The sequence below is a fragment of the Armigeres subalbatus genome, chromosome 3, assembly GCF_024139115.2.
Source record: "Armigeres subalbatus isolate Guangzhou_Male chromosome 3, GZ_Asu_2, whole genome shotgun sequence".
Classification (NCBI taxonomy): domain Eukaryota; kingdom Metazoa; phylum Arthropoda; class Insecta; order Diptera; family Culicidae; genus Armigeres; species Armigeres subalbatus.
The window spans coordinates 409285622-409312097 of NC_085141.1; the positions used below are offsets into that span (position 1 = coordinate 409285622).

General features: G+C 40.1%; 1 protein-coding gene across 6 annotated transcripts in view; it reads left to right on the forward strand.

Moving 5' to 3' along the window:
- Positions 1 to 23184, forward strand: part of LOC134227132 (MAP kinase-activated protein kinase 2) — a 42483-nt gene extending 19299 nt beyond the window's left edge. For 5 of the 6 annotated variants that reach the window (XM_062708421.1, XM_062708416.1, XM_062708418.1 and 2 more), the window contains 6 exons: positions 2504 to 2643; positions 15049 to 15113; positions 15895 to 16177; positions 21618 to 21828; positions 21900 to 22043; positions 22117 to 23184. In XM_062708421.1, the coding sequence (XP_062564405.1) occupies positions 2504 to 2643; positions 15049 to 15113; positions 15895 to 16177; positions 21618 to 21828; positions 21900 to 22043; positions 22117 to 22200 (927 nt within the window). In that variant the 3' untranslated portion in view covers positions 22201 to 23184. The remainder of the gene's footprint in view (positions 1 to 2503; positions 2644 to 15048; positions 15114 to 15894; positions 16178 to 21617; positions 21829 to 21899; positions 22044 to 22116) is intronic. The other variant, XM_062708420.1, reaches the window with a different exon arrangement.
- The last annotated feature ends 3292 nt before the right edge of the window (positions 23185 to 26476 follow it).

The window sequence follows — 26476 nt, forward strand, 5'->3', positions numbered from 1 at the left end:
TGACATTTCGCACGAAAAAACTGCAGACGCTTGCATCAAAAAGCAATACGATTGGCTTGTGGTGTGTATCAATGGGCAGCAATGATGAGGGTGGTTCGACTAAATCTAGGTACTCTGGTAAACTTACAAACGCAAGATCAAGCAGCCTTCCATTCATGCTCAACACATTGTTAATTTGAAGTAGGGTCGTAGGCCGTTGGCAAACATGGTCTCGATGAGATATTGCTCGTTGTCAGAGGCGATGTTGTACGGAATGTAACCATTCACCTCGTCATCAAACTTCCACCGCAAATTCAGGAAAATCGCCCAAAGATAAAACCAGATCGTCTTCGGATGTGCCATTAGATGCTACATTGTGTTGGCATGAGTGGAATATAACTCAGAGTGAGAGTTGGGAGGAAGATAAATAGCGATAATATATACTATAACAAGACTGCGTTGCTAAAATATTTATTTTTGATTGAAATATCATATATCATTATATGATGTATTTTTTTGTATTTTTTTTGTATTTTTTTTATTTTCAATTTTTGTCCATCTTGTCCTACTTTATTCTTCTAGAATATATTCTTTTCACATAGTCCCAATGATTACCTTAAACATTGCCGAAGACATCAAAACAATCGGACCAGTCATTTCCAAGCTATATATTTTTGAAAAAGTTCAAGGTGTTCAAAATGGCAAACCAATGATGCAAATTATGTTTTTTGAGCATAAATAATGTTTAGGTAAATTTTTAGGTAAATCAAAAAATACAAAATTGAAATCGTGAAAAAAATCATGATTTCACAGAGAACAATTATTGTTCTGCTTCTATCTGTTCCTCAATTATGATCAATTGTTTCTTTGAAACAAATCAGAATAATAAGCATATTTTCATATTAAATTATTTGTTATAATTATATTTTCAATATTAAAGTGAATTTGTTTCAAATGCCATGCATTTTATTTCATAATTTAAGAAATTTATTGATAAGTTGATACGTAACTCACAGATTAATCCACCTAGCGGTGACGATGCCTTTCTCGATTCAATCGTTTGATTTCGCCTCATAAATAATTGCCTACATTACGGCTCTTGCAAACGCTGTATGGCGAATCAACCAACCAAGCTTATGTGGTTCAACACACCATTTTCTTCATAACTTTTGAACGCATTGACCGATCGTGATTAAATTCAATAGGGTTTCAAGTATAATGCAACTTGTTGCGAGAAAATCGGCTGAGAATTACTATATGAAAAAGTGGCTAATGTTTATCGGTTTTCATGTACACACACATACACACGAACTGACTATGTTGTACGAGAAAGGCAAAAACGATTTTGTCACATTTCCTATTTCCAAAATTCTCCTAGGGAGTGATAAAATCGGGATTTTACTGTATTTTTTCTGTGTTTCGTAGTCGAAACGATTCTTACTGTTATACTATGTTCGCACCACGGGACTGACACTTGTATACCTCCACCACAGTTAATTTCGTAGCCAACATTGGAAATTCCGCACTGACAGCCATAAGGGTAATCACGGGAAGAAAAGAGATAAGAGCGGTCCAGACTGACAGTTCCATAAACGAAAAGCAGATAAAAAGAGACTACATCTATACTACGAAAACACAATCTTTCTCTGCATCTTTCTTAAGTACTGACTGGTGTCCAAGTAACTATCCTTACTCTTCCTCAGTATTTGTGGCCAGAACAAGCCTCGATTTAAGAGACAGTGATTTGTCCCAAATCTAACGTAAAAACGATATGAACACAAAGCCGCAAAGCACTGAGGCCAAACAAATCATTTTTTTTTTAATGAATTGACTAATGTCATTCAAACCCCTGTGCTTTTAACTTTCTCAATTCATACACAATCGCCACTTTATTCATTAACATACCACCGCCATTCCACGAACTTGTGCGTCTAATGTGTGTCTCTCACCATAGATCTACATCTACCTAACCTATAGTATACTTTGTATTTGTAGAACTATAACAATTATAACATAGATCTAGACAGATATAATTTCTAGTGGTTCAATCAGCAAAACCTACATGCGTGTTTCTATTTGCGCACCATTCTATTTGTTTACGATATGTTTATTCTAGGATTTTTATTTACTGTTCATTGAGAAAAACGATCGACCAGGCATAAAATCTCGAACGAGATAGCTGTCTGCTGGAGTAGACACACCGCATGAATTGTTCTCGCTAATTATCAGTGTTTTCGCTGATTGCCTCATCATGCAAGCAAACAAGTGGCGTATTCTCCGATTGAATAGGTGTTGAAGTAAACGATTATAGAATTCTCATTCACATTTTACAAGCTGAACAAATCTCTATAATGCATTGGTATACAAGGGCTTCTAATCTCAAAACTAACCCTATTGATGATAAATTAAACGCAGTGTTTATTCCACCTGCCGGCATCATATTGTATCATAATTATTAGAACTGGATGGCGAATCTATTGACGAACCCTAAGTGCGTTTGTTTGTTTATGTTTTCGTGTTTCAGGTGCTGCACGACAATGCCAAGGCTAGACGCGAGGTGGAGCTTCACTGGCGGGCAAGCGGCTGCCGCAACATTGTAAATATCATCGACGTGTACGAGAATAGCTACAGCGGTAATCGGTGCCTACTGGTTGTCATGGAATGGTAATTTACCCTTTAGCTTACCTTCAATATATACCTATGAATAGATAACACTTTATTCGCGGATTTTGTTTATAATTTGTCAAACATATTTATAAACAGGCGATTTTCAAAGTATATACCAATATATGAAAATCTTCAAATTATTTTAACCAACTCTAAGTTAATAACTAGGCACTTTTTTGCAAACCAGAAAAATGTTCCTCATTTTTAAATACCACCCCATGAAAAATCAACATGCATCTTTTATTTCTTTGGGACAACAGGAGTTCTTCTAGCGCGTGGTTATCAACCTGGGGTACATGTACTTATAATAAAATTGATAAAATTTTTCTTTGAAAGAAGGGGCCATCTATGTGAAAAGGATCATTTTTTTTGTTTTTTTGTATTTCTTTATAGACATGTTTTTTTTATTTGTTTATTGCTCTTTATTGATTATTTTGTGGACAATTTTATTTTTTGTAATTGTTTATTGCTAATATCTATTTATTTATGGAAATTTTCTACTTTTTTTCGTGGAACATTTTGATTTTTTCATATTTTTTTTTATAATTGCAATTTTTACTTTTGAAAGTGCTAATTAATTTTGTTTTGTGGAAAATTCTCAATTACTTATGGAAATTTTGCATTACAGTAATATCCCGGTTTTATCACCCCCCTGGTGAATTTTGGGGTGATAAAACAGGGTATGTGACAAAATTGGAAAAAAAATATTTCCAATTTTTCAATTCATTGCACAAATATGAATCATTTTATGCCTTGGAAAGGCCAAATGCGTGAACAATACCCGTTATTTCTTGTCGAAATTGCTTACAGAATATTTCCCAGGTACTCTAAAGTCGTTCGTAATAAACTACAGGCGGTGAAAGTTATTTCATGAAAATCAATGTTGTTTGAGGTATTATTTACGAAAATAAAAAGAATGACAAATTTTTTTGGGGTGACAAAATCGGGTCGAAAACGTGACAAAATCGGGACGTGATAAAATCGGGTCGAAAACGTGATAAAATCGGGGGTAGACAAAATCGGGGAGTGACAAAATCGGGTCAACACTGTATTTGTAAAAAAATATATTTATTGGCAATTTCCTCACTTTTTTTGGAAAACTTCTAATTCTTTATGGAAATTTTATTTTGCTGGCTCGCTAGTCTAGCTTCTGGCGGTACTGTTAAGCAACCCCAAATGAGGTACCTGATATAAGAAGGTAGTTATTCGACAATGTCCCATTGTATATAGCCAAATACTATTTTTCATGCCTCAGCGGGTTTGCTTGCAATGTTTGAAAACTCGATGTGCATATGCATAGTATGTGAAAGTTTTAATTCGAAAAATGTGTTGGTGGTACAAGTTTGATAAAATTATTACCATGGCTTGTTATGATTCGGATCTATTGAGTGCAATTTCTGAAAACCCTTATCATGGTGCGCTCATAGTTCGAGGTCTTGGATGCTGGGTATAAATCCAAAGGAGAATGAAACAATCTCACTTATCATGTCTGTATTCACTCTCGATATTTAGCATACCGTGAGAGACGTTTATCGGAAGCAGTTTGTCTGTGAGTTAGTCTCTGATTTGACGTTTGTGGAGGTCAACTGCACCCGTGATGCCGTGAATCCCCTTCTTCAGTACCTTCTTATTTATCACATTCATTCACAAAAAAGTCCCTCACGGATGCTACAATATCGTATATGCATACAGAGATGATTGGCGCTTTGATGTTGCATGAAGAAGAAGAAGAAGCAGAAAGATGATAGTCGAAAAAATCTCCACGGGAATGTATACGAAGAAGTTTTTAAAACTCTTCTCAAAAATTCTAAAAGCAATACAGGCATACCTCGATAGTACATACACCTGCGTTATTTTAGTCTACGAGAAGATCCATAAAGTACGTCACACAACATTAGGAGATTTTCAAACCCCCCTCCCCCCTTCGTCACACTATTTGTGTGACGAAGTCGTCACTGGAGTTTCGGGTGAAAGAGCTACTTATTTCTCCGAGTGAGGAGACGTTTTTCGCGGATGCACGCCGGCTTTGTGATTCCTCGAAACCAGTCTTCACGAAAACATGAACCGCGTTCAAACAAGTGCAGTTTTCCCGTGTGCAAGTTCGCACTCAAACATGCGTACTAGATTCAAACCGAGTTCATCATAAACCGAACCAAAATCGCACCCGGTTTGAACACCAGTGTGCGCCCAAGTTCAAACACACGTGCTGTTCATCTGTTCATATTGGTCAAGTGGTTTCTCTTCTTGAGTAGTGGTGATGGCCTAGTGGTAACTCGTTTGGCGTTCACTCAGGGCACTAGTGTTTGAACCCTTGTCTTTGGATTTTTTCTTAAAAATGGCACATGAATAGTTTCAGTTTTATAAATGGCACTTTTCAGCCCTTGTCGGGTGGTGGAATAGCTGAATAAGATACTTAACCGCCTACCCACAGTTTGCGCTTGGTCCGAAATCTCAATATCACAACAATTTTTTTATTCAACATTTTGCATAAAATCTTCAGATATTATTCTTAATGTTCATAAGACAACCGGCAGCCTCCAGTGTTATGATTATTTAAAGTATCCTTGCGTTCATGTTCTAAACGAGGTAAACTACACAAGTCTCTATTTGTCTGTCTAAAATGTAGCCCCTAATTATGTTATATCCGTTACATATGTAAAACATGCATTTTGTTTTATTGAATACGATGGGATTTGCATATAGTGAATAAAATATAGATGTTGAATCCAAAAAGTTCAAAGGGCGTAGAACCACTGCGTCCATTGAGTTGAACTTTTGTGGTATACCCCTGATTACTCTTAACTATGTATTCGCATCTTGTAGATTGATCACCATATGTCAAATAAACAACCTAAGACGCTTCCTTTCCCAGTCCGATATAATTGAGTTAATAAAACCAACTACCTTTCCAGGATTTGCAGTCCAAATATCTCCTGGTTGCATAAAGCCACTATTTAGAAATTTAGATCTACCCTTGTACAATGCATCACAACTGCAAAGCAGATGTTCCGAGGTTTCACGTTCCATGTTACAGAAACGACAGATATCATTCTGAATCTGGCCAATATTTTTTAAGTGATATCTGCTCGGGCAGTGTCCGGTTATTAGGCCAGTGAAGGTGCAAAGAGCTCTCTTGCTGAGCTGGGCCACTTGAGTATCTCACAACATTTTCAATATGGGCCAGTGATGAATATGAGTGGAGACTGGATGAAACCTGTGGAGAACTATGACATTCCTTATTACATACATGAGCCATCACGTATGGACTGGGAAGTCGGAGGTCTCACTGTTCAGGACGGTTCCATAAAATTCTACACAGATGGCTCAAAAATAGGAACAAAAACGGGAGCAGGAATCTTCGGCCCTAGGATATCAATCTCAGTGGCAATGGGAAACTATCCAACGGTGTTCCAAGCGGAGATTTTTGCTATAATGAAATGTGCTAATATCTGTGTAGAGAAGAAATATAGATATGCAAATATTTGTATCTTCACAGATAGTCAAGCGGCACTCAAAGCATTGAGTAGCTTTAAATGTACATCAAAACTTGTCTGGGACTGCATTCTTTCATTGCGAAAAGTGTGCCAAGAAAATTCCGTAAATCTGTACTGGGTTCCAGGACACTGTGGCATTGAAGGTAGTGAAAAGCAGACGAGCTTGCAAAACGAAGTTCAAACACACAGTTTATTGGCCCAGAACCTTTCTGCGGTATATCATACTGTACTATAAAAATGGAATTGAAATCCTGGGAAGCACGAAGGTTGATGACCAATTGGTTGGATGCCGAAAAGTGTGGTCAATCAAAGAGATTTATAATTCCCAATGTTAAAGTAACCGAAAAGCTCTTGGGCCTTGGGCCTTGCGGCACGCTGTCCAATTCTGCTGTCTGGTTGGTGACCAGACGGAAGTAGGCTCAGATGAACTCCCTGACTAACGCCGATCTGGCTCTGAACACGAAAGTGTCAACCCACGCATGGCCTCCTGCTTGCTTGCAAGCATAGACAACCATGAGATCATAGAGGCGACTACTTCAGTAGGATTCGATGGCAGCTGCAAGGGGACCCATGAGCTATGTCTACTCCAGTTTCAAGAGGTAGGGGCGCCGTAGGCGCAACAGGAGACCCCTTCGCAAGTAGGGGTTCAGCGAGGTCTCCTCTCACTAGGGAGGAGAACGGTGTTGAGGCAGTAGCTGGTTTGCACGGGACCAGCACTACCCCAGCGGGAGGGGTTGACAGCCAGAGCGATGCTCAGGTAGTCAACACACCAGGCGAGCCTCTAACCGGTATCCGGTTAGTCGCCAGGCAGCTCGATGAGATCATCGAGTTCACGAGCGGTCGAAATAATATCAGCAAGGATCTGAAACAGAAACTTCTGGTACTTCGACAGTCGGTTCAAGCGGTAAAACGCGAACACGGCACGCTCACTAGGAGGGAGGTTGGAAGCGAGAAGGGGGCAGGACCCTTCTCCTTCCTTGGAGGGGAGGGCCCGACGCAAGAGGTGATTGGTACCACCCCGAGTGTCGGCGAGGGAGGGACTGCGGCGCGCTCCAAACGCGCCCGGCAGCAGTCAGAGGGTCGGTCCGGTAACGTTAAGCGGCGCCTTACTGTTACGGACAGCGGTACGGTCGAATCCGATAGGGCGCCCGATCGTCGAGAGAGGGCACCAATCAGGCGAAACCACGAGGAAGGGCAACGGTGCGGCCCAGGCTACTAAACCCAAGGGTGATGGTAGCCAACCTGCGACGACTGCTCAGCGGACCGAAAATCCCTGGCAGCTCGTTAGCAGATCTAAGAGGAGGGAGAGGTCCTCACCCGCAAGGAAACTTAGGGACAGAGGCGAAGCCTTGTTGGTCAAGACCGACAAAGAGAGGTACGCCGACGTTCTTAAGACCATGCGAGGTGCCGAAAAACTTTCGACACTGGGTGAGGACGTGCGAAGCGTCAGACGCACCAAGGCAGGCGAACTGATCTTGGTGCTGAAGCGTGGAGCAAAGGCGAGCGGTACCGCCTATAAGAGGTTGGCCCAGGAGGTCCTGGGTGAGGGAGTGGAAGTGAGGTCTCTGGGCACCGAGGTGACCCTCCGGTGTAAACAGCTGGATGAAGTCACCGAGGCAGAGGACCTCATTTCGTCTTTAAAGGTACAGTGCGATATAGAAGTCGAGCGGTCTTCTATTCGTCTTAGAGGTGGACCTTTTGGCACGCAGGTAGCTTGGTTCAAGTTACCGGTAGCGGACGCCAAAAAGGTCCTGGCGGTCGGGAAACTGAAGGTTGGATGGTCAATATGCCCAGTAAGCATATTCCAGCCACCTTCAATCGAAAAGTGTTTTAGGTACTTCTAATCTGATCACAAGTCATGGGAGTGGAAGTAACCTGTGTCGTCGTTGTGGAGAGGAGGGACATTTTGCGCAGGCCTGCGATAAAGCACCAAGGTGCCTTATCTGCGCTAGTAGGAAGCAAGCTCGTAACCATGTTATGAGTGGACCTACTTGTCCCTTCGGTGGTGGCAATAAGAAATCGCCGTGCGGGTAGCACAGCTGAATCTTAACCATTGTGCTACTGCCCAGCAGCTGCTGTGGCAGTCGGTCTCTGAGTCAGAGACCGACGTCGCTATTCTTGCAGATCCGTACCGTGTCCCTGTCAATAACGGAAACTGGGTCGCGGACGACTCCAAGATGGCGGCGATCTGCACAACGGGCCGGTTCTTGGTCCAAGAGGTCGTACACACACCTGTCGAAGGTGTTGCCATAGCTAAGATCAACGGGGTGTTCTACTGTAGCTGCTATGCCCCACCACGGTGGCCAATAGAGCAATTCATCCGGGTCGGAAGCCGGTTGTCATAGCGGGGGACTTCAATGCTTGGGCGGTGGAGTGGGGAAGCCGCTGCACCAATCAGAGAGGTCAAGCTTTGCTAGAGGCTCTAGCAAAGTTGGAGGTCGTGTTAGTCAATGACGGCTCAACCAGCACGTTCCGTAGGAACGGGTGGAGTCGTTCATTGACGTTACGTTCTGTGGCCCCATCCTGGCCGTGGGACTGAACTGGAGGGTCGACGAAGGCTACACCCACAGCGACCACCTAGCCATCCGCTACGTGATCAGCTGTGGTGTGCAGCAGTCGAGGTTGAGAAATCCCCGTCAGGTCCGTGGGTGGAAGGCCCAAAGCTTCGACAGCGAAGTATTCACCGCGGCGCTGGGACTGGAGGGTAACACCGACAGTCTTACAGGGGACGCACTGACAGCTGTCCTGTCACGTGCATGCGATGCCAGTATGCAGAGGAGGGCACCACCGAGGAACGGTAGACCTCCAGCATACTGGTGGAGTGCAGCAATCGCAGACCTTCGGTCAACCTGCCTTAGGGCTAGGCGAAGGATGCAGAGAGCTCGCTCTGAGCAGTTGAGGGATGAACGCCGCTTGACGTTCAAAGCTGCGAAGTTGGCCCTTAACAAGGCCATCAGTAGCAGTAAGAGGAAGTGTTTTGACAACCTATGCCTGAACGCCAATGCTAATCCCTGGGGCGATGCCTACAGGATAGTAATGGCGAAGACCAGAGGGGGCTGGCGCCTCCCGAACGGTCGCCGGCAAGGTTGAATCGCCTTATCGAGGTTCTCTTCCCGTCCCATGCCACAAGCCCTTGGCCACAACCAGCACCGCAGAACGCGAGTGCTGGAAGTGGCTGAAGTGGCAGCGGTGACGAACGAAGAGTTGCTTGCGGTGGCCCGAACCCTTGACACGAACAAAGCTCCGGGGCCCGACGGAGTTCCAAACCTCGCTCTGAAGGCAACGATCATGGCTAACCCGGACATGTTCAGGACAGCCATGCAGAGATGCCTGGACGAGCGCAGTTTCCGATAGGTGGAAGAGACAGAAGCTGGTGCTGTTGCCGAAGCCCGAAACCACCAGGTGACCCATCGGCGTACAGACCAATCTGCCTACTGGACACCACAGGGAAGTTGCTTGAGAGGATTATCCTCAACAGGCTTACCCCGTACACCGAAGGTACGAACGGCCTGTCAAGCAATCAGTTTGGGTTTCGTAAGGGTAGGTCCACGGTGGATGCTATCAACTCGGTTGTGAAAACTGCGGAAGTAGCGATACAACGCAAGCGGAGGGGAACTCGATTCTGTGCGATAGTGACGCTCGACGTCAAGAACGCATTCAACAGCGCAAGCTGGGATGCCATCGCGCTCTCGTTACTCCGGTTGGGCATTCCGGTGGGCCTGTACAACATTTTGGAAAGCTATTTCCAGAATCGCGTACTCTTATACGAGACCGATGAAGGGAGGGTAGTGCTTCTATCACCGCAGGAGTCCCTCAGGGATCTATCCTGGGCCTGGTGCTATGGAACACTATGTACGATAGTGTTTTAAGACTGAAGTTCCCCAGGTGTTAAGATCGTTGGCTTCGCCGACGACATAACGCTGGAGGTTTACGGAGAGTCGATTGAGGAAGTGGAACTTACGGCGGCCCACGCGATCGCTGTAGTGGAGGAATGGATGAGCTCAAGGCAGCTGGGGCTAGCTCATCACAAAACAGAGTTGGTTGTTGTTAACAACCGTAAGTCGGTACAGGAGGCAGTGGTTCGCGTGGGCGATTGTGAGATCATTTCCAAGCGGGAGGTGAAGCTCCTCGGGGTGCTGATCGACGATAGACTGAACTTCGGCAGTCACGTAGATTACGCCTGCAGGAGAGCTTCGACAGCTATTGCGGCATTATCCAGGATGATGTCCAATAGCTCGGGAGTGCGCTCCAGCAGACGCAGGTTATTAGCTGGGGTTGCAGTATCTATCCTCAGATACGGCGGTCCAGCTTGGGCCTCGGCGCTTAGCGTCGAACGTAACCTGCAGAAGCTGGAGAGTGTACACAGGCTAGCGTGTCTCAGAGTGATAAGTGCCTACCGCACGGTATCACGGGATGCCGCTTGTGTGATTGCGTGTTTGTTACCCATCGGACTAGTCATACGGGAAGACGAGGAGAGTTTCGACATGCGCGGAACCAGAGGAGCCCGTAAAGCCATTAGAGTCACTTCGACTATCAAGTGGCAACGGGACTGGGATAACTCTTCTAAGGGTAGGTGGACCCATCGGCTGATACCTAGCGTATCAAGATGGGTTAATAGGAGGCATGGGGAAGTTCACTTCCATCTGACACAGTTCCTGTCAGGCCATGGCTGCTTTAGGTGGTACCTACATAGGTTTGGGCATACGGACTCTCCCGTCTGCCCGGACTGCCAGGGTCGACGAAACTGCCGAGCACGTACTATTCGTATGTCCTCGTTTCGTCGATGTTAGAAGCGGAATGCTAGAGGTGTGCGGAGGGACACTACTCCGGATAATCTTATCCAGAGGATGTGTCAAGAGGTTGATAAGTGGAACGCGGTCTCGGCCGCTACCACTCAGATTGCCAGCATCTTGCAGCGCAATTGGCGCGCCGAGCAGCAGTCGGATAGCGCCGACTAGTGGGTAGCTAGTCTCGAGGGTGAGGTACCAGCGGGTAGTTGGTTAAGTAGTAGCGGAACTAGTGGGTAGCTAGTTATGAGGTAGAGGAACTAGTGGGTAGCTAGTTGTGATTTGAAGCTAGTGGGTAGCTAGTATGTGGGCGTGCGTAGTAGCACGGACCCCTCCCAGAAGTAATGCCTAAAAAGCTGTTCCGGGGAGACTCAGGGTCTGTGAACAGGGTGGTTTTAGCGGGTCGGCAATAGCTAAACCCCGTTCGCCGGTAGCCCACCGGTGTCTGGATGCAGATTCCCACCCTACTGGAGAAAAAAAAAAAAAAAAAAAACACAGACATTAGCAAATTTCATTATAGTAAAAATCTCCGCTTAGAACACCGTTGGATGATGATTGATATCCCAGGGCCGAAGATTCCTGCTCCCGTTTTTGTTCCTATTTTTGAGCCATCTGTGTAGAATTTTATGGAACCGAACAGTGGGACCTCCGACTTCCCAGTCCATACGTGATGGCTCACGTATGTTATAAGGAATGTCATAGTTCTCCACAGGTTTCATCCAGTCTCCACTCATATTCATCACTGGCCCATATTGAAAATGTTGTGAGATACTCAAGTGGCCCACTAAATCGCCTGACTTGAATAACTTCAATCGTTTAAGTTTTTGCATATTCTTTTCCGCTTCTAACTGCACGAATTCATACAACACATACAGCTCCAGGTTAGAAATGAGCCCACAACTCCATAAACATAAAAGTCCTATAAACTACATAGCTCTCATAAAAGATAAAATTCTCAGTTATTACAATCTAAAAACACTGGAATTAAAGCCCCGTTGATCATAAGGTCGAAACCCCTCTCTTCCTGGAATAAAGAAATCTCTTTGCAATCCTGAACTTCGCTTCAGATTCTCGGTGTTTTCATCAAGTACCACCGCGAAGTAAATAGAATGAATTATCCCCTTATAAACGTGTCAGAAAAATTTTATCAAAATATTTTAGAAATATGAACTACATAATCAGTTTTCTGGTGGTTGCAGAATCCCGAAATCCTAAGAAGAGTTGCTGCTTTCAGAACCTTGAAAATGGAACAAAAAGCTCCGCTCAGAGCAGATTCGAACTTAAGACGTCGTGAATGAAAGGCCTGAATTAAGACCTCACCTCTATAAACGCTTCGTTATGCAAGGGCAAAAAATGTGCAAAACATGTTTCAATTTTTCAATCATACCTTCATTGAAGTTTGGATTCTCTTGTTCGAGATATGAATAACAAGGCTGGGAAACGTGAAGAATCAACAATAGTTTCCCTAGCAACCCGTTCATTTACCCAAGCGAAGCATTCTCGTGTTCAAGCGCACATGTTTGAACCCAAGTTTGAACTCGATGTTTGAACATTGTACATTGCGCCTGGGTGTATCGGAGTTCAGGCTCGTGTTCAGTCAGATTACTATGTGCAAGTTTGAACATAGTAAGCAATGTTTGATTGGGTGCACAAACTTACGTGAACATCTCACACATGTTGAACCTTGAAGACTGCTCGAAACTACTTGTTTCTCCTGTTAGGGAGAGATCTTTTCGATCCAAGGAACCGGGTTGTGACGAACTCGCTCTGGACTGTCACGGATTTTCTGGGTGCAGGAGCTACTTCTTTCTCAGGTTAGGGAGATGTCCTTCGCAAATGCACACCGCGAGATTATTTTTCCAAGGAACTACTTGTTACTCCTGTTACAGAGCAACTTGTTTCGATCCAAGGAACCAAACCAAAAAGTCCTTTTTGATACTACTTGTTTCTCCTTTACGGAGAGACGTTTTCGAGTCAAGCAGGGAAGTTGAAGACCGGAGTTTCGAATTCTAATTAAAGAATCAGGAGTAAAACATCGAACTTAACTTTATTGAGACATTCACGGGGGTAAGGATCTTACTTCTACATGATATACTAGTGATTTACAATTTAGAAATATTTGGGTCACATTTTTGCTCTCTTTTGGGCATTAGTGATTAATCTACAAACATATTTTCTATTTCACTCATTATAACTATTTCTCAATGTGTGGTGATCTTCCACGTTGCGCCTAATGTAACTCTTGAATGTGTGGTGATCTACCACTTGTATAATAGTATTGAGCTTATTAACTAACGCCCATCCAGATCTGGTTATTATCCTTGATCGATTCTATTTCGCTTCCTCTTGCGGCCAGATCGGGAAGGGCTTACAATTTAAGGCGCGGCTTATCTTCTACGATTGCATAACATTAGTTTCTAGGATTGGGAAACATTTGTATCGTTCCTACTAAAGGACTGCATTCTGGCAGGACGAAAGAGAAAGGAAAAGTGTTTATTGCCACATGCGCCTACGCGTGGGCGTGTTTATTGCCTAATCTGTGTGCGATATTCGTTCCTAGCTGTCCTTATGTAAATTAGTTATGCCTTTTTTCCGCTCTACTTATCACTTAGATTTTCTTAATATGACATCAACATCGGTATGGCTTAGACCAACGTGTTGCAGTGCTGGGTGCAACAGCGTGATTGCTTTTATGACAGACTAATTTTGTTCGCGCAGCGACAATTTGTATTGAACCTCTAAAAATTTTGTATGAGTCGTCACGCTGCTCGGATGGCCCCTACGTTATATTGAAGCGTACGTACTATCGAAGCAAAAAAAAATCATTTTTTTTTTGCCTTTTTTGTATATTTAGGAGTAGAAGAATGCTTATAAAACCTCCTGGAAGTCAAAATTTTGATAGAATGCTTTGTACTCATTTGTAAGCATATTTGTATTTGATATAGTACACAACAAAATATTGTATATAAATGCTCCGGAACATCCATAAATTATGCGACATTTTTGGAGCAACATTTATATGTTACTACAAAACTCAACGATTAGGGATGGTTGATAGATCACTAAATTTTATGTAACGTATTTTATGGATTTTTCCTATAGATATTATGAGGATTAAAGCTTCAAGGTTGTCCTGAACTGTCACTGTCGTTGCGACTCTATTGGCTAACAGTCGCATCGCGTTGGTTTGGAGAAACCCTTTTTTATGAATCGTAGTTACATGAATACATAACACTAAGATAGGTATAAAAATAACAAGGAAACTGAATCCGAAGGAATTTTTCTAAGGTATTTTAATTTTCTCGTCTTTAGTATAGTTTTTGCCTTTCTCGTACACCAAGGCTATATGTCCGAAAAGGCTATATGTCCACTCATAACATTTTGATAGGAGGCAAAGATTTCATATACCTATTCATAAAAATACTTTTTCTGAAAATGTGTAAATCGATCTTCAGGAAACTAAAGAATATTATTTGATTCTGAAATTATTTCATAACTTTATTTGTAATTTGTTTGGAAATTCCAAATTTTTTTTTGCTCTGCAAATTCCTTATGAACTTCATTTGAAAAAACTTCCTATTCTAGAATTTCTTACTTTAAAAACTCTTCTAGGATTCCCTCCCTTACTTAAGGAAATTCTCCAGGATATCCTTTGGGAACTCCTTCGGATACTCCTCCAAAAATTTCTTACGAAATTCTTCCTGAAATAGAAGCTTCCCGGAGTTATTCTTGGAGGAATTTTCTGCAGAATATCTTCAGAAATTTCTGTGGGAATTTCGAAACGAACTCCCGGAAAAATCTTGAAGAAATTTTAAAGGGATTTGTGGAGGAATTTCTGGAGGAGTTCTTGAAATAATTTCCGGGGAAATTCTTGTCGGAATTTTTGGGAGAATCCAGGGTTATTATTCAGAGCCATGTTGGACGATTCTTCCCAGTTATCGTCTCATCATTTCGTAGCTCACTAGTGATGAAAGATTGTCTGTTGAAACTAATCTATTTTCAAATGATTTGCGTATATCGAAATAGCCGACTGTCGAGCAACAAAAAAATCTCTACAATATATTTAAATCAAAAAATAAATCTCACAAAGAAAATACTCTGCTTTTGTTTACATTCTACAGTATGGAAGGAGGTGAACTTTTTCAACGAATTCAGGATCGGCAAGATGGACCATTCACTGAAAGAGGTAAGTAAATTTATATGCTCCTGTAAACCTCTGCACAAGATACATCATATTTCAAACTCAAATTTATTTATTCTTCTAATGATTTAAAAACAAAAAACCTACACAATATTTCCTGACATATGTTCATTAATGACAAAATATTTACTTGACAATTTACTGGCTCATTCTACTGTATTTCGTGTTCTTTTATATTCATGCATGCAAATGCTTTTCCTAGGCACGTATCATTGGTTCAGAAATGTTAAGCGTTGCAATTAAACGTGAATCCATTCCACTATATTAAATCAGCCTTAATTTTCCTGTTTGATGAGCACAGAACTGTTTTTCGGAAAACTCGATGTTTCGTAATGGTTTTAGATTACCTTTGCAACAAATTACCTCCAAACAATGGAAACATATAAAAAAATTCATACTTGTTGCCGAAATTATTTGAAATTAAGCAGAAATCATATATTTGCATGTACGAACATGCTGATAAAGTAATTTATTTGTATGTAGGTAGTTTAAATTCCAATGTTCTTTAATACATTCCAAACGAATATATGCCTTATGTTTATTTCTCATCGATATTTCCTTCCTTTCTTCTTTTTCTTATCTTCCCTCCTACGACTTATGTGTGGTTCCCTTCGATAAATACCGATGTGCGCCATATATTCCCATTCCCAATATTATCGTGTTCTCGTCCAACTATTCCTCCCACGTTTTACCTGTTGCCACCCGACCTCTCTGATTTCCTATCGACGTTCGACGTCTGCAAACACGCGCCACACCACCTGTGCAGAGGCTGCCCAAATCATGCATGAAATCTGTGTCGCTGTCAAGTACTTGCACGATTCCAATATCGCACACCGGGACCTAAAGCCGGAGAACCTGCTCTACACATCGCCCCACTCGAACGCGTTACTGAAATTGACCGATTTTGGCTTCTCGAAGGAAACGTTCGTCAAGGACACCCTGCAAACGCCCTGTTACACGCCGTACTACGTGGCACCGGAAGTGCTCGGACCGGAGAAGTACGACAAAAGCTGTGATATCTGGTCGCTGGGAGTGATCATGTACATTCTGTAAGTATTGAATGGAAAAAAATCGGGGGAGATTTGTGAATGCGCTCACGACATTTAGCGTTGAGTTGCAACATCTTGAGTCCAATTTAGCTTAATCATATGATGCCTATATCCGTGCCTCAGCAGTTTTAAAATGCCCGGTTACAATGCAGAACACGATTAAGACATGTTTCAATTAGTCTACTGATATTGTCAGACTATTTTTTGCTGCTGTATGAGAGTCTCGTGCCAGCTGTTGGTACTAATTGAGTGAATTTAATTTCACTTACTTATAAGATTGTCATTTTGATAAGAACATTATTTTGAGTTTTTAGTGGAATGTTTTTACTTGTCATCAGACGAGTTCGTACAATTCCATTTAGGTCCAGTAAGGTCTTATCCTAGGGTCTTATGAGATTATCTTACAATGATAACAACATTGTCATTGATAAAACAAAATCATTGTTGTCCGAAAAGTTCTCATCAACGATTTTTTTCAAGATCAGACTGTCATTGACGTTGTGATGCCTGCTGCTGTAAACTATCAAATAATCAAATGAATGGAAAAAAGGTCGACTCTCTCCACTCTCTCTAAGCCTGGATACGAGTGCACAAACGGGAGCAACAATTGTTATAATCTTACAATATTGACTGAGCTGGCGCTTAATGACTCTATTAGGAGGACGCAAGATATCATCTCAAGTTGTGGTTCCTAAAATCGACCATGACTGCCTTTCATTAAACTGTCGAAGTAATTATGCTAATGTGCGATAGAAGAACCGCATAGAAGTGCTTTTGTTTGGCTTTCAATTTAGTTGAATAACATTCCAGCTAGGCATCCCTAACCAAATTTCATGAATCATAAATCATAATAGAACGGTAAATATGAAACTTTCGGATGATGAAATTGAGGCTTCATGTTTCATAGCAAAATGTTCATATTGGTTATATTTTCAGTGCGGTACACAAAGTAGGCTACACTAAACGCATCACACGGTATGTGCATTTTGAAAAGCTATCTTACAGATTCTATTTGATAGATTCTCAATCTATGAATTAATTTTCGGGACTATAAATTTCATTCAATCATACTTTAGCCCTTTAAGCACCGGTTCATGAAGTCTCACAATATTTCAATATGGAATTGATTTCTGATGAAAACGGGAACCGTCTATTTTCAAGAACAACCCAACTTTACATCAACTGTTTTAACGTTTGGCTTGCCTAGTCTCGAATAATGAAGACGGCTGGTTTGCCATGACCAACGTTAAAACAAAAAATTCTTCGAAATACCGCGGGAAATTCTCTGAAATTTTCAGGAGAAATTCTCCGGAATTTCAAAGGAAAATTCTTTTGAATTTCCGTAGAAAGTTGATTAAAATGTAGATTTCAATAAAAAAAATCTTTTATTTTCAACGGAAAATTGCTCGGATTTTTCAAAGAATTTCTTTGAATTTATAAGAGAAATTCTTCTGCAATGTTTTTAACTACAATTCGATAGTTGCAACAGTTTTGCAGTTATTGGACCGCTGGATTTCAAAACGATGTCAAAGTCGATGATAGCTGCTGTTCCGATGAAATCCCTGTTCACGGCAACACTGGCGGCAGTATCTCTGAAACCGACTCTGTCGTAAAATAAGTAAAAGGACGAGAGAAAGGAATGCACCAAAACAACTGAGGTGACAGTAGACATGAATAAGTGCCTTGCATAGTGACTCGACAGTTTGTATTTCGATGGTAAAACTACAGTAATTTGTCTATTTCAATATGAATTTATAAGTATAAAATTATTACAGAATTAAGCCTACAATATCGCGGTTAGACCTGTGCCAAAATTATATCTAGTGGTTCAACTACAATAGTAGCAAGTGCGTGTAACGATGATCTTAAAAAACAGTACTTAATATCTAGATACTAATGCTAATGAAATTTCCAGAACGATAAGATACCCTCTGAGGAATAAAATCGATTACTCTCCTCTTCCGAAGAAAGTACACCAAATTTGTAAGTTAATCCTAAGTTAATCCTAATGAATTCAGTACAAATAAACTTATTCTTCTAGCTAAAAGCATTACACACAAATCTTGGTGTTTGCTATTTGGAGTTGGTTACATAACCCAACAGCTGCATTGCGCCGCACAATCAGGTGCACTTCTATTGAATGCATTGTAGTTATCGAACGGCATTCGCTAACTGAAACGTAAACATGTTGTATTTATCTAACGACTAGTGTATTGTCCATAAAAAATTCCTGGGGAAATTCCATTGGCTGAAAGCAAAATATGGCCGAACTCGTAATTTGGCCGAAAAAGTCGTTCTGCCTTTAACAGGTCGTTTGGTCAAAAAGGTTTTCACAAAACAAAGAATTTTCTGAAGAAATCCAAAGAAAATCCTTAAAATTTTCGAGCAATTTTTCGTTGAAAACAAAAGTCCGGGACACAATTTGCATTATATATTTTGAAAGCGTATCAAATCGTCAATGAGATTTTCTTCCTATCAACCTGCAACATCCAGTATGATGCAAATCGTTCGATTTCACAGAAGCAAAATCCCCAAAATCATTGATTTTTTAAACATTTTTGAAATAAGAAATAATTTACAATCTAGACCTTGTGGCTGTACGGCGCCTGACGTCTGAGCATATTTTGTAGTTATATGATGTGTATTATGAGTTGAGAGATCGATTTCCGCTTTAGTTGTGGAAAGTCTTCGAAAAACGAAACACTCTTCATTGATCTACTGAATGTTGTCCGTTGTCCTTTGTTTTATGTAAGTTTCCAACGACGGTCGTTGGTTGAAGGTGAATTTTTCTAGTTTTTTTTAGATCTTTGCAGATTCAAGAATACTCCAGATTTTACACATTTTCTGATGTCCCATTTATTTTTCTACACTGCAAAAATTCCACACATTTTTATTGGCAAAAATCCATTAATTTAATTCATGATTCTAATTAGTGCACACATAACCACTCTATATATAATCAAATAAAATGTATGTGTGGTATCTAATATGGAGTTATTGAATTTATGTGTGGGTACAAATAGTATATGTTTGGGTCGCCAAATTGCAAAAATTTATGTGTGCGACAAATATATTCAATATAAAGAATTTTCTCAGTGTACACTGACAAAAATCCAATCATATTCATTATGTGTGGCACACATAAATTTTGACTATAGCATTTCCCACATAACGGCTATGTGTATTCGCATAGCATATATGTGGAAACACACATAACCTTTATTAACTAAAAGTTATCTTTTATGTGTATTCTCCTATAACGGGTGGTTATTAACGCACACATAAAATTTATTTGTAAATTTCTTTAGATTTTTGCCATTAAAAATGTGTGGATTTTTATTAGTGTAGATTCTGGAACTAGCCTAACTTCTCAGAATATTATTAGACACTTTTGATTTTTTACCTAGATCATAAAAATCCCTGTCGAATATTCCCATATTCCTCCTTTTAGTTCATTAAAACGACTAAGATTCCGGAGATTTCTGCGTTATCCAAAGGCTGACAAATCAAATCAACTTCTATTGATTTCTTAAAAAGGCTGGGGATTTTGCAAAGTTAAGATAGCATGGTCATCTGGTCCACGGATTTTGTTCCAGTCTATTTTTTAGTGGCGGGTTTCAACACAAAAAATCAATTATCCCGCTGGCCTCGTTTAAAATTACAGAAATTATTTTAATCCTCAAGACATTCAAAACCTTATTCTCCAAGCTCAGTAAGCCCTCTAGATGACTTAAGTTCTTCCTTTTTCTTCTGAATAGTTGCGTCTTTTACAAATTTTCTAAACATTCCATTACCTTATGATTCCATAGATTTCCCAAACTGTATTGATTTATCATGGAATGCGGGACGTTTTCCGGGACACCTGGCGATGCGGGACAGGTAGGCGGAATCCGGGACTGTCCCGCACAATCCGGGACGTCTGGTCACTTTAGTTTAATACCATATCAACATTGTGTCCTATTGTTGTTTTTGTTAATTTATTGTTTAGATTCGTCTGCCTTATAAAGGGATAAGTCCTGCGGTGGACAAAAATAACTCCACTCGATTCCCAGGAAAATTCAAGATCAGACTAGTGCTAGTAATGTTTAATCAGGTTTAATCTATTCCTTCCGCGAAATATGAGAACGTGGGGTAAAATCAGCAAGATCTCAATTTCCAATATCGTACAGTAGACAGAGCTCACATAACACGAATTTAGCCAAATGTTATGTTTTGTCGATTATTTGTAACTCCGATAAAAATTAATGATGAATAAGGGACAAGCTTCGCACAGTCAGTGAACTTAATCACCTTTGCACGATACCCCAGAAAGTTCTACGATTTGTGTTAAAGTTTTAACGCAATCCGCCCGTATCGAACCAAGATATTGAATTTATTTGCGCTATGATTTTTCACGTTGTGCAATGTTTAACCACGGCTTTTGAATTCAACGCGTGTTGTGCACTATCGAACGTTTTGAGCACAGGCATATTGCAACGAAGTAGGGTGGGATTCAATATTCGCACTGCGGCAGTGGTGGAAATCTGTGGACCTTACTCACAAAACGAGAAGTAGGAAATTCAAAATACTCGCAAAATACATTTATTTTGCCTTTTTCTTGCCTACCTACGAGCTTATGTTCGAGCAAGAACACAATTGTTTATTGTTATTGCGTTTATGTCAAGTCAAATTCATCCATTGTATTCGAAGAAACCACAAATACTCACGACCGTGATTTCTACTCCCCCCCGTATACGGTTGTTTGCAATGTCGGAGAAGAATTAACCGTCGATTAGAATGTGGTTGATTTGATTTTCAAATTTCTTGGTTAGGTGATCCCCATATGGCTTTGTGGATACTCTTGTGGGGAAAAGAAGTGCTTCGGACTACCATTCCGTGGTAGACTGCAAACGTATGTCTACTCCAGCTTTTCATACGCTTCTGCCTCGACGTTGGTGCACGTTGACGATGCTGTTGTTGGAGAAACGGTCTTTGATCCACAGGTTGTACATCATTGCGTTAATTGGCTGTCATCCAATAACGCATTGGCGCAAATTGCCAAGCACTATGAAGCCGGTTCCCAGGTCGTTGGTGATGCCACAGCTTTGGTAGAAAGCCTGTGAAAACTAGCGACTTGCAGTTTCATGTTATAAACTTCTAATCATACACCTTTATTCGTCGCGTCGCCTAGATCGTTGCTGTCGTATTATCTCTTATTTCGTTCGTATTGGTTTATTGGTGTTACAGGTGAATTATTGCGCAATTATGGAAAAACACTTTGATTTTTTTAAATAAAAAAAAATAGTATGGTGATCCTTGCAATTGAAAAATAGTTTCAGCTCATTTTTTTCCAAATGAGCTCAAATTTTCGTAAAGCCCAAATTTTATGTTATGAATTTTTGCAACTATGCTTCTTCAAGAATTCAAGAAGTGTATTATAATATCACTCTTGCAACCATAGGTTGTGTGGTTTCCCACCATTCTACAGCAACCACGGATTGGCTATTTCACCGGGTATGAAGACACGAATCCGCACCGGCCAGTACGACTTCCCAAACCCGGAGTGGCAGAACGTGAGCAAGGCGGCGAAGGATCTCATCAAGGGCATGCTCAGCGTTGAACCAGAGAAGCGGCTTACTATCGATCAGGTCATGCGCAATCCATGGGTTCGAGTATGTATTTTAAAAACATAGCTAGGCTTGAGTATAGATTGTCTAATTTTTGTCTGTGCTTATCCATAAAGCTGTACACGGAGGTGCCCCAGACGCCGCTGCATACGGGTCGAGTACTAAAAGAAGGCGAAGAAACCTGGCCTGAAGTGCAGGAGGAGATGACTCGATCCCTAGCTAATATGCGCGTGGATTATGACCAGGTAGTTGATCTACAGGTTGCATTGCATACTTTACTATATTTTATGAAAAATCCCAATACTTACGTTGACTATATTTTATTTTTTCAAGATGCACATAAAAAATCTGGATAGCTCGAATAATGCCCTGCTGAACAAACGGAGAAAACGGGGCGAAGACAAGGTGAAGAACTAGGCAAAGCGCGCACCTGTTGAACTTTTATGACCACGAAACATGGAGAAATAACTGCTGTTGCTTATTGCGCCCGAAATGCCTGCGAACGTTGAGTTCTTCCAAGCTCGCGCGGTACCGACTTTCTTACTATTGTGTGCGGTTTGGAGAAGAGGATCTTGCACTGTTGGTTATTCGTGCATCGGGTTTTACTAGATGACGTGTGAATCCTTTTAGTTATGTACATATTGTAAGGAACTATGAACGGTGATCGTGGCATAGTTTGTAAGGTAAAAGTTGGAAAGTGCATATAGCTATTTATTATCATTAGACGATTGTTTGCGTAGCAAACAATATGTAACCCCTAATCACAATACATGCTAGCTGGATAACAATAGCGAGAGAGTTAGAGTATAAGTACGTGTGGTTAGCTGAGTTAAAAACGTAAGCTGTTATAAGGTGAAAAATTTGAACATTTTAACTATTATAGATATACATTTGATAAAAGATTCATATGAGGAAGGGAATGTTGTTTGGGCCAATGAACTCTAAACATCGATAGGAGAGGCCAAATTTTCTGAAACCGTAAATAACATGTACCGTAAAGCTTTTATTTACAGCTATTTTCAACTATTCTAAGTAAAAAGATAATAGCTTTTATCTATGCATCATAATGTTTCAATCAGCTTGAACGTAGTTTTCGTTAGTTTTAAAGAAAAAATGTTTTTTTTTTCAATTTTAACTCGATTAAAGACGTAACAACAGTAACGTAATAAGTTTAGGTAATATGTGAAGTAACGCATTTGTCGCGTAACGATTTTTTTTTTAATTCAATGAATGTGTAATCCAGACATCACCATGTTAAAGTACTAAGACAATTAACTTTCCAACAATCAAAATATACATGTTTTCCAGTTTAACTAGTTTTATTGATTTTGAATGATTCCAGGGTTTCTAGATTTATGAACAATAAGTCCAAATACATATTCGAGCGACAGTTGATAAGTATTTTTGTTTATGCCAGCAAATTCGAATTGGATTCATTCGAAAATTTCAACCGTCCGTTTTGACAGGGATAGGGTGGATAACCTGATCATCAAATAATAATAAAAAAAAAGTAATTAGAATAGCTTGTGCCTTGTTTATTAAATTCCACATGGACTCCGAACTTAACACCTTTACTGACACAGAAGATGCTCCCTATGACATTATGCGATACATCTCCATCTTCATTGAACTCGCTCGCGGGTGATTCTTTTCTATTCTGCCCTAATGATTCTTCTTCTTCTTGATTCGGAGGTCACAAGCTTCACTTGCCAGGAGTAAGAGTCAGTTGCCAAGACTATATGCCCTGTGGCTTGTCTTCGGTCGTTTGGCCACAGCTGAGGGTTCTTATAAATCACGAAATCCACGATTTTTTTATATTTGCGTACGCTGTTTGTTTTAAATATTTCGATCAAGTTGTTGTATTGTTGTAATGCGTATTTTACGCGTACGTTTCTGTATTTTTCACAGTGCAGAATTAAGTGTTCTGTTGTTTCAATCTAATTGCATTCGTCGCAGGTTGGGTTGTCTATTAATTTCATTTTGTGTCTCCAGCTTCCCCTTCAGCAGCATTCACCAGCTGGATTTTGACACACATGAGATTTCTGTACATCCTGCCTTTTTGTTTGTTTTTACCCCGAGCACACTAAACTTTTCCTACCTTCCACCTCAGTGTTGTTATAAACATTCCACACCTAATTTATCTTATGATCAACATGAATACATCAATCCTAATACTTTGCTCGTACCCATTAGACCTATTCATGTTTTCAAAAAGTATCAAGAGTTCAACCGGTCAGCCCAGAATCACAATTATTATGCTAAAATAAGCCTCCTGTCAAATTTTCAGCTAATTCGGATAAAATTTCGAGGTGGCTCAATTCGATTTAGTGTTTTTGGGCTAAATTCAATGTGAAAAAAAAAATCTAACGAGAGATATAAACACCAAAAATCATAAGAAAATTATTTTGAGCTTTTTAGTGGAATGTTTTCACTTGTCATAAGACGAGTGTATACAATCCCATTGAGGTCGAAATACGTATCTGTCAAGATACAATTAAGTGGTGGAATTCAATGGGATTGTATAAGCTCGTCTTATGACAAGTGAAAACCAAAAATCATCCAAACAACATCTAAACGGAAGCTTATGGTGTGCTCAACAAGTCTTGTGTACATTGCGATTCTTTTCGTTCACGTTTTCACCATGTTAAAGTGATTTTTGTTTTTGCTTTTAGGTAAATAAAAACACTGTTTCCCCTAAAAGTCGTTGTTCTACAAAATTATTGAATTTATTACACATGATTCATTATTATTTGTACAACACCCAATAGTGCTGCTGAGAACACGGAATACCTCGGAATACCTTTCCTTGTCCCCCAACAACAATTCCTCTTTTTTCCCCTGGACATTTTGAGTAATATAACTATATAACTACCAATATGCGATTTCCCGTTAAATGCTTAAACATTAGAAGCTGAACATTTGTCATTAATTTGCACGTTAAGATTTCTTCAAACAAACTATTTGAACAAAACTTAAATCAAATCATATGATATTTGATGCTTACAACAAACGACTTTCAAATTTGGTTCATTGCACCATAATAATAATTATGTGATATGTCTGTATGTTTTTAGCATTAAGTGCATTGAAGTAACAAGTGAAATCAGTTGAAATTTCGATACTTTTTCAAAACATGAAGAGATCTAGTACCCATGTTTAAATTTTTCCAGATCTTATTTGCTTATCAATGCTTGGACGCTGTGCATCATAGGTAATCCCCAGTCTCGACCTCTATCACTCAGCTGAATTTTCATCAAATTATCCTACTTGCTGCACATCATTCTAACCTTGTACTGCATATTATCATTTCGGCGTTTTGGTGGAAGCTAATGCTACGACAATACTTTTGGAACAGAAAAATGTTCAGATGTCTAGAAATCATGGAAATAAAGTATCAAAAATTAAAAAGATAAATTAAGAAAAAATAAAATTAAAACGAGTGAACGATAAATAGCCACAAAAAATAATAGAACCAGTAGCGTCCCGAAGAGAAAATATATCACAAGTAGAAACACGCAAATAGCAAACAAACAAACAATGAAAGTTTCGGAGATTCAAGAAGGATGGCTTCCTGTTAGACAGTGACTATAAAATTAAATAATTCGGATGAAATTTGCCTTAGGTTTGCCTTATGAGTCACCGAGTGTAATTTGTTATGTTGTTATGTTTGGAAAGAAAGCTATTTCTGATTGTTTAAAGCATCTACCGTGAAGTACCCTAATTTCGCGCACTTAAGATCTGGCAAAGTTAAAACGTTCATTGAGAAACATTTAGTGGCCATTTGGGAATATTTGCTACTGCATCACGTAGTAGAAGGATTCTAGGTTCTCAAAAAATGTTACTTGCAAATTTTGCTGCTATTTAAAAAAAATGCGGTGTGAATCTGAGACCGTTGTATGCTCCTTATTTCGCGCATGAAAATAGGATAGTTCCTAAATTCGCGCAAGAGTGTTCCTAACTTCGTTTATGTTTTGAATTGGATATCGTTATTGGTTTGATGAAATATAATCAATTGACCAATAGAAGCATGCATCCATTGTTCAAAATATGCAGATAACGGTATCAGACAGCCGTCAGTGACCCATTCTTTAGTCGAAAGGGGCATACCTATATTTCGACTCTGGAGCTTTGCTTAGATTTTACTTCATGAATTTTAGTTGACACAAGTCATAATTCCTAATAACTATATCGTTTTCTTCTGAAATATAAACATATTTTAGGAAAAAAAGGCATTGTATGAGCAGTGTTTAGCTGGTGTATTAAAAAAGTTTTAATTTTCGAGACGTCATAAAAGAAAGACTTAAATTCCGCTATCGGACATAGGACATCTTCAATATTATATACATTATCGAAAAGGTGCTGTAGTTTTATCCTCGACTTAAGCTTAGCATCATTTTACGCATCGGATTTGATAGCTTTGCAGGCACTAATCTATAAGATTTTTCAAGTCAACATTAGTCGATGACGGTGATTATCCACCTGAAAATTAGATGAAAAGCGCGTATGGGAATGACCTCTTTGGGTTCTGTTCAGTGTAAAAGTGTCCTGTGCATTATATTGCTTTTGTTTCATTAGAATGTTGCAAATGAAACTATGCAACATCAATAAACGAAATTAGGCACCCTATTCACACTCATATGCCTAATTTCCCGCACAAAGCGAAAGTCGAAAACACAAAATACATAAAATTTCA